This window comes from Acipenser ruthenus, chromosome 16 (genome assembly GCF_902713425.1).
Source record: "Acipenser ruthenus chromosome 16, fAciRut3.2 maternal haplotype, whole genome shotgun sequence".
NCBI lineage: Eukaryota > Metazoa > Chordata > Actinopteri > Acipenseriformes > Acipenseridae > Acipenser > Acipenser ruthenus.
In genome coordinates, this window is record NC_081204.1 from 100479 (window position 1) to 110000 (window position 9522).

General features: G+C 54.9%; 1 protein-coding gene across 4 annotated transcripts in view; it reads left to right on the forward strand.

Moving 5' to 3' along the window:
* Positions 1-3926: 3926 nt before the first annotated feature.
* LOC131697671 (cadherin EGF LAG seven-pass G-type receptor 3-like) overlaps positions 3927-9522 on the forward strand; it is a 46150-nt gene continuing 40554 nt past the window's right edge. For all 4 annotated transcript variants that reach the window (XM_058988207.1, XM_058988209.1, XM_058988210.1 and 1 more), the window contains exon 1: positions 3927-8992. In XM_058988207.1, the coding sequence (XP_058844190.1) occupies positions 4132-8992 (4861 nt within the window). In that variant the 5' untranslated portion in view covers positions 3927-4131. The remainder of the gene's footprint in view (positions 8993-9522) is intronic.

Consider the following 9522-nt stretch of genomic DNA (forward strand, 5'->3'; position numbering starts at 1 on the left):
TCCAGACTGAAGTTGTTTCAATGAGGACTTATCCTCCAGACTGTCTGCGATGGACTGAAACACAGACATTGATCTGATCTGAGGCTAATTTTGTCAGGATTTGAACCCGGGTCTGTGGAGGTGACCCCCTGCTGTGCTGATGCTTTCTGTGCAGGGAGCTCCACCCCCTCCCCAAGCAAGGGAGTGTCTTTAGTAAAGATCAGCATCAGTTTAGAATGAAAACCAGCAATCCGTTCTGTAGCAGAAAAACCAGAGACTGGGAGGACAAGGAGGAAAATAACCTTTTGTGTGGGTCAGTGCACACAGTGCGTCTGTCAGTAAATGATTGCAGTGATCTCCCGGCACAGATACACTCTACAGTGAGGTCTCTTTCCTGGGCTGGTGGTGCAAGGGTAGACTCGGACTGCACTGCGATCCCCAGTATAAACACCTAGGATTCAGACAGGCCATCACTACTGTGATTCAGTCTCTGATAGCAATGTGTTGTCATTCAGATTGCAATGTGATTCGGTCTCTGATTGCAGTGTGATTCAGTCTCTATGATTGCAGTTAATTCAGTCTCTCTGAATTCAGTGTGATTCCGTCTCTGATTGCAGTGTGATTCAGTCTCTCTACAGTGTCATTCAGTCTCTGAGTGCAGTACAGGGTTAATATGTACAGATCAGGAGCAGATGCACATAGCAGAAGGGTTAAGCAGAGATGAGAGATGAACAGACAGCTGATTTCCACTACTTGCATATGTTTGTTCCAGTCTCGTGGGGTCGGGTCGGGGCTGCAGAGTTGAGGGATGACTGAATTAAGAGTAATGTGGTGTTTCTGTGAAGCTTGATTCACATCAGAGGTTTGTTCCTTTGTTGAACTTGCCATGACCCTCACACTCATGATCTTCATTTCCTGGGCAGAAAGGTTTCTAACAAGGTTTCAAACCATTACTGCCGGCCGCCATCCTCCATAAAACCACAGCTATAAATCAGCAGAGAAACCCGATCCCACGAGGCATTCACCTCTCTGAGGCAGGGCCCCTTATTATTATTATTATTATTATTATTATTATTATTATTCAGTAAAGCATCAGCTGGACTGGGATTCTGCATCTCAAAGCAGCACAGCACAGTGTGATACAGCACAGTGAAAGCACAGCACAGTGTGATACAGCACAGTGAAAGCACAGCACAGTGTAATACAGCACAGTGTGATACAGCACAGTGAAAGCACAACACAGTGTGATACAGCACAGTGTAATACAGCACAGTGAAAGCACAGCACAGTGTAATACAGCACAGTGTGATACAGCATAGTGTAATACAGCACAGTGAAAGCACAGCACAGTGTAATACAGCACAGTGTAATACAGCACAGTGAAAGCACAGCACAGTGTAATACAGCACAGTGTGATACAGCACAGTGTAATAGAGCACAGTGTAATACAGCACAGTGTGATACAGCACAGTGTAATACAGCACAGTGTGATACAGCACAGTGAAGGCACTCTGATTCTGATTCAAGCATTCACAATTCTAAAAGCTATTGACAATGTCGACCCAGGTGACTTTTTCAACCTGAAAAAAGAAACAAGGACCAGGGGTCACAGAATTGTGAGGGTCTGGAACCAACTCCCCAGTAATGTTGTTGAAGCTGAAACCCTGGGATCCTTCAAGAAGCTGCTTGATGAGATTCTGGGATCAATAAGCTACTAACAACCAAACAAGCAAGATGGGCTGAATGGCCTCCTCTCGTTTGTAACCTTGTTTGTGTGTGTGTGTCAGTGTGTGTGTGTCATTGTGTGTGTGTGTCAGTGTGTGTATGTCAGTGTGTGCGTTTCAGTGTGTGTGTCAGTGTGTGTGTGTCAGTGTGTGCGTTTCAGTGTGTGTGTCAGTGTGTGTGTTTCAGAGTGTGTGTGTGTGTCAGTGTGTGCGTTTCAGTGTGTGTGTCAGTGTGTGTGTGTTTTAGTGTGTGTGTGTGTGTGTCAGTGTGTGCGTTTCAGTGTGTGTGTGTGTGTTTGTGTCAGTGTGTGCGTTTCAGTGTGTGTGTGTGTGTTTCAGTGTGTGTGTGTGTGTGTGTTTCAGTGTGTGCGTTTCAGTGTGTGTGTGTGTCTGTCAGTGTGTGTGTTTCAGTGTGTGCGTTTCAGTGTGTGTGTCAGTGTGTGTGTGTCAGTGTGTGCGTTTCAGTGTGTGCGTTTCAGTGTGTGCGTTTCAGTGCGAGGTTGACTTTCCTCTCTAATTAAATTGAACCTCTTCCCTTTTTATCTGGCAGCTGGGACTCCACAAAGACATTCATGCCTCCTGATGATCGAATGTTTTTCCACCCCTAGAGTCTCACCCCCAAGGACAGAATGAAAAGATGAGGAAAGAAACTCTCTGCTGAGTCTACATCACACCACAATTATACTTTCAAATTTCTAATGCGTGGGACCCAGAAATGAATGCAGAATGACTGTGTGAAGGGGGGGGGGGGGGGGGTATTGTTTGCCGGTTTCACCCCGCTAAGGCCCCCTAATATCTTGGTATCCATCGTTACGATCTCTGTTGGGACTCTAAAAGATACTAATACAAGCCGGAACGCAATGCAAGACAGGTTGGTCAGACTCCCTCTGATATGACAAGCACACATACCCCAATTCTGTACATACTGTCATAGCGTTTCATTTTAGTATGTGTTCATCCCAAAGGGGCGGGGGGTCACTTTTGTAATAACGTGGATTGATTTTCTGTCTGGTGACACACACGCACACACCCACGCACACATGCAAAGACACACACGCACGCACAGACACACGCACAAACACGCACAGACAGACACAGACACACACATGCACGCACACACACGCACAGACATACACAGACATGCACACGCTCGCATTCATTTTCTACGCGCTGTGTAAAACATCTGCTTGAGCCATATGCTTCCCCACTGTGAGCGCGATGGAGAGAGAGGAGGGAGGGGCGGTGATACCCGTCTCTCGCGTTAGTGCTGGGAGAGTGACGCGGGCGGGGCGGCTATTGTATTAATGGTAACAATGAGGCGCTTATCGTAATTCCTCGCGCTCTCTCACACCTCTCTCCTTGTTAAAAACCTGCATCAGTTTCTCATCAGCCAGCTGGGGACCTGGCCGCTACCACCTGCCGCCGAGCCGCGGGGGGAGACGGGGAGTGAACCACGGAGCTCCATCATTGAGCCTGGCATTGGGTATCAGCACACACAGTACCCCACTGTTGCCATGACAGCAGTGCTGAAGTCATTGATCGGCTGTAGCTCGCATGTGTTGCTGTGGTGGCGTAGCGGTTGAAGTGCGGACCGGGAGACAGGCAACACCGGTTCTAGTGTTCTACCGCGCTGTGATACAAATGAGGATACAGTCAGTGGAAACTGTTTGCAAGAACTGAAGAGACACTTAATAAAACTGAAGATAAGGCGAATACCAGAGACAGCAGCAACTCAATCTAATAGCAGAGCCGTGTAGAGACAGCAGCAACTCAATCTAAACTCAGTCTCGCTGGACACGGAGACCGGGACGGCGTGTATAATATTCCTCTGGATAGAATAATAGTGAAATGTGATATAAAACGAACACGTCTTTATTATGGGACCCATCCGAAACACATTGGCCAAAATGAAACAAACACTAACCCACACAGAAACGCCTAAGTGTCACTGTATTTAAAGCCTAGGCTGTCGTTTGTATTTAATGCGTGTGTTCATGTGTTTGCAAACACACACTGTGTTAACGTGCCGATCCCATCACAATTTTAAAGGTATTTTAAACATATTCAGCACTTTGACAGCTCCCGGACTGCCAGGAGTAAACATGGCGGCGGCGAGGGCTTCGGTGGAAAGGGCTGAGCATGCGCAGTGGGGCGAACCATCTGGTTCTCCACAGCGGGGACAGGGGGCGATAGAGGGAGGGGGATGAGGCCAGTGGGGGAAGCCGAGAGCCATGTTGGAGATGAATGAAAGGAGGGCGAGGAAAGAGAGATGCTGCGTCCCTAAGTCACAGCCCAAGCTTACAGAACACAACGAGTAAATGAGAGCTTTCCGGGCCCAGAGAGAGACGGAGGACCACGGGAGGAGGTTTGGGCCGGACCGGTGAAGGCTGCGACTTAGCCAGGGAGGAGAAGGATTTCTGTTCTACTAATGGCTGCGTCGCTGCTGGAATCAAGCCTGCTTTCGCGTCTGCTTCTCCTGCTTCTCCTCGGCTCTTTGTTCGCTGCAAGCCCAGGGAAGGTAGCGGGGGGCTTTGGCCGGACCGGAGCCTCCTCCCCCGCACCAGGACAGACTAGGAGCCCCAGATCCAGCGTGTGGGGGAGACGGGACAAGCTGGCCGGGGAAAGAGACAGCGATCCGGGAGAGCCGTGCACTGGGGGAGCCAGCACTGGAAGGGGCTGTGGCAGCCTGGAGGGACTGTGTGGGTACCCTTGGAAATTAACCCTTCTGTGCACAGAAAGCGCGGATGGCAATGCACAATACCCGCTGCATGAGAAGGCTTCACAGACTGGTTTCAAAAATAATCGGCAGCCGGGAGGCAAAGGCACGGCGTGTGTGCATAATTCTACTGGATTGTACTGTTCCGTCTTGCAGAACCGGGGTAAGAGAACCATACAAAGGACTAGAGCCCCCGTGTCCCCATTCGGGTGGCAGCTTGTCTCCCGTCTAGGTAGAGCACGCACGGGCCGGCCGAGGCACTGCACTACAAAGGGCGGCGTGTGTGTATTTCTGCGCGCTTCTAGGCACTCGCTGTTACCGAATCAGGAAGGTATTGTCCAGGCAGTGTGGGAGGGCCTCTGCTCGCGGCTCTCTCTGCCTGGCTGTACGCGGTCTGCCCTCTGTACAAAACAGCGGGGATCACAAACAGCAGAAACAGCGGAATCCGCCTTCTCTCTGGTTTTGCATGTGTGCAAGAAACCCTCCCCGCTGCCAGTTTCCAATCCGAATAACAACTACAACGCAAATACTGCTGTCACACCTGTCTTCCTCATCTCGAACCCGTGCCGTTTACCCTCCTCAGCCGACGAGAAAAAAAGCAAAAACATACCCTGGATTATTAAACTCACAGCGCAGCCGTGTTGCTGCTGCTGCTGCTGCGCCGCCAGGGCTGCTAGCAGGCGGAGGGGACCCTGTCTGAACAGCTGCCGGGGCTTCAGCGAAGAGCAATGGAGGAGAGAATGGGATCGAGTCTGTAATGTCGCTCGGGAGCGGGGTTTGATTCGGGAATGTGGCGCGTTTCAGCTGGCCGTGGCGGTCAGCTCACCTCACAGTCTCGGGGAGCGGAGTGCCGAGGACTCGGGGGAGTTACTATCATTACTACGAAAGCGAGCTGCAGATCGGCATGTGGAGCAAACTGTGAATGAATCGCAAGTCGAGCATTCAGCAGCCGGCGATGAGAGCGGCGACCCGGGGCAGAGTGGCGTGAACAGCCAGGGCCTGGAAATCAATGACTGGAGCTTCAAACGGGTGAAGATCGGCGACGGGCAGAGAGGAGCGGAACAAGAGCTGCTGGATCAGTCCTCCGGTCCGGGGCTACAATGCGTGAGTAATCTCAGCATCCGCAATGTTAACATTACGAACACACTGCCTACTAGCGCTCCCGATGAGCTATGTGTTGTTAACTTTCGTGCTTTAAACAGATGCCTGGCCCTCACTGATAATCGCCACGCATGTGCTAAAGGGCTAAGTGAAGATAAAACAGACCGATGGCTTAAATCCCTTTTGCTGAGCCCCGGATGGAAGCAGTGTCTGGGCCGTGCGTGTGTGAAACAGCGCGCTCTGTTAAGCTGCCTGAAGGGAGAGGTTTCAGCACCACGGGCCTGGCGGACAGCTCCCCCCGGCTCTCAGCCAGAATCGACCTCAGCTGCGGACGCTCTCAGAGCCTCAGCTCTCTCGGTTTGTAAACAAGACGGCGAGACGAAACCAGATACTAATTATAACAACAACAACACGGCCGCGGAAAATCCATTCCCGGCCGGTCCGTGTCTCCTGCGCCAGATGCTCAACGCCACCAAAGTCTGTTTAAAAACTATTTGTTCTGACAGCAGCCCTGGGAACCGTTTAGCTATCGATCTGCGCCCGGCTCATCCGCAATTAAAGTCCCGCAGGGCGGCGGCTGTGCTGCAATTCGATCCATTACACAGCAAAGCTCCCGGGCGGCAGAAGGGAGGCAGGGCGAGGAGGGCAGCGCCAGTGCTACCGTTAATAAGGTCACGCAGAGCCGCGAACCGCCACCCCGTCTTCCCCCAGTATAATTACCAGGTTCAGGTGGCGGAGAACCAGCCCCCAGGGACCTCTGTGATCGCTATGAATGCGCAGGACCCCGACCCTGGCGAGGCCGGCCGGCTCTCCTACTCCATGGCGCCTCTAATGAACAGCAGGTCAATAGATTACTTCAGCATCCACCCCAGCCACGGGCTGATCACCACCACCAAGGTGCTGGATCGAGAGCACATGGACCTGCACTACTTCCGTGTCACCGCCGTGGACCACGGGCAACCACGCCTCTCCACCACGACCATGGTGGCCATCACTGTGTCGGACCGCAACGACCACGACCCGGTGTTTGAGCAGACGGAGTACCGGGAGACCATCCGGGAGAACGTGGAGGAGGGCTACCCCATCCTGCAGCTGCGCGCCACGGACTCCGACGCCCCCTCCAACGCCAACATCCGCTACCGCTTCGTGAGCGAGGCCTCAGCACCCGGCCGCGCTGCCTTCGAGATGGACCCGCGCTCGGGGCTCATCACCACGCGGGGGCTGGTGGACCGTGAGCAGACGGAGCAGTACAGCCTGATCGTGGAGGCCAGCGACCAGGGCAGGGAGCCGGGGCCCAGGTCTGCCAGCGTGAAGGTGTTCATCACGGTGCTGGACGAGAATGACAACGTGCCGCAGTTCAGCGAGAAGCGCTATGTGGTGCAGGTGCGGGAGGACGTGCGGCCGCACTCGGAGATCCTGCGGGTGAGCGCCACGGACCTGGACAAGGACAACAATGCGCTGCTGCACTACAACATCATCAGCGGCAACAGCCGGGGCCAGTTCAACATCGACAGCGTGACGGGGGAGATCCAGGTGGTGGCGCCGCTGGACTTCGAGGTGGAGCGGGAGTACGCGCTGCGCGTGAGGGCCCAGGACGCCGGGCGGCCGCCGCTGTCCAATAACACGGGCATGGTGAGCGTGCAGGTGGTGGACGTGAACGACAACGCGCCCATCTTCGTCAGCACGCCCTTCCAGGTGTCTGTGCTGGAGAACGTGCCGCTAGGCCACTCTGTCATCCACGTGCAGGCCGTGGACACCGACTCCGGGGACAACGCGCGGCTGGAGTACAAGCTGACCGACACGCCGCCCGACACGCCCTTCGTGATCAACAGTGCCACGGGCTGGGTGACGGTGAGCCGGGCACTGGACCGCGAGGCTGTGGAGCACTTCTTCTTCGGGGTGGAGGCGCGGGACTACGGCAGCCCGTCCCTCTCAGCCTCGGCCAGCGTCACCATCACCGTGATGGACGTGAACGACAACCGGCCCGAGTTCGGGCAGCGCGAGTACTTCATCCGGCTCAACGAGGATGCGGCCGTGGGCACCAGCGTGCTGAGCGTGACAGCTGTGGACCGGGACGTGAACAGCGCCGTGACGTACCAGATCACAGGAGGGAACACGCGCAACCGCTTCTCCATCAGCACGCAGGGCGGCGCCGGGCTGATCTCGCTGGCCCTGCCACTGGACTACAAGCAGGAGCGGCGCTACGTGCTCACGTTGACCGCCTCTGACCGCACGCTGCACGACACCTGCCAGGTCCACGTGAACATCACGGACGCCAACACGCACCGGCCCGTGTTCCAGAGCGCACACTACTCTGTGGGCGTGGCGGAGGACCGGCCGCCAGGCAGCACCGTGGTCGTGATCAGCGCAACAGACGATGACGTGGGGGAGAACGCGCGCATCACCTACTTCCTGGAGGACAACATCCCGCAGTTCCGCATCGACTCCAACACGGGCGCCATCACGCTGCAGGCAGAGCTGGACTACGAGGACCAGATGACCTTCACGCTGGCCATCACTGCACGCGACAACGGTATCCCACAGAAGTCCGACACCACCTACGTGGAGGTGAACGTGAAGGACGTGAACGACAACGCGCCACAGTTTGTGAGCCCACGCTACCAGGGTACCGTCATGGAGGACACCCCGCCCTTCACCAGTGTGCTGCAGATATCTGCCACCGACCGCGACGCGCACGCCAACGGCCGGGTCCAGTACACCTTCCAGAACGGGGAGGACGGAGACGGGGACTTCACCATCGAGCCCACCTCGGGGATCGTGCGCACGGTGCGGCAGCTGGACAGGGAGAGCGTCCCCTTTTACGAGCTCACCGCCTACGCAGTGGACCGGGGGCTCCCTCCTCAGCGCACCCCCGTGCACATCCAGGTCTCCGTGCTGGACGTGAACGACAACGCGCCCGTGTTCCCCGCCGACGACTTCCAGGTGTTCGTGAAGGAGAACAGCGCCGTGGGCTCCGTGGTGGCTCAGATCACGGCCACGGACCCGGACGAGGGCCCCCACGCACAGATCATGTACCAGATCGTGGAGGGGAACATCCCAGAGATCTTCCAGATGGACATCTTCTCCGGGGAGCTGACCACACTCATCGACCTGGATTACGAGGCGCGCTCGGAGTACGCCATCGTGGTGCAGGCCACGTCCGCGCCCCTGGTGAGCCGGGCTACCGTGCGGATCAAGCTGGTGGACCAGAACGACAACGGGCCGGTGCTGCAGAACTTCCAGATCATCTTCAACAACTTTGTGTCCAACAAGTCCAACAGCTTCCCCAGCGGGGTGATCGGGCGCGTGCCGGCCAGGGACCCCGACGTGTCGGACCGGCTGCACTACTCCTTCGAGCGCGGCAATGAGCTCAACCTGCTGCTGCTCAACCACACCAGCGGGGAGCTGAGGCTCAGCCGCAAGCTCGACAACAACCGGCCTCTGGTGGCCTCCATGCTGGTCACTGTGTCAGGTAAGGGCCACGGCCAGCGCGCCACTACACTGCTGGGGTGGGGGGTCTGTGTGTGTCTGTTCAGGGGACCCTTGTAAAGGTAAAAGCACAGCACAGTGTGATGCAGCACAGTGTGATACAGCACAGTGTGATATTATATGTGAGGTGCTTTCTGATTGCAGTGTGAGGGTTCGAGTGGTATATATTGGTATTGTATGTGAGGTGCTTTCTGCTTGCACTGTGAGTGGTATATATTGGTATTGTATGTGAGTTGCTTTCTGCTTGCACTGTGAGTGGTATATATTGGTATTGTATGTGAGGTCCTTTCTGCTTGCACTGTGAGTGGTATATATTGGTATTGTATGTGAGGTCCTTTCTGCTTGCACTGTGAGTGGTATATATTGGTATTGTATGTGAGGTGCTTTCTGCTTGCACTGTGAGTGGTATATATTGGTATTGTATGTGAGGTGCTTTCTGCTTGCACTGTGAGTGGTATATATTGGTATTGTATGTGAGGTGCTTTCTGCTTGCACTGTGAGTGGTATATATTG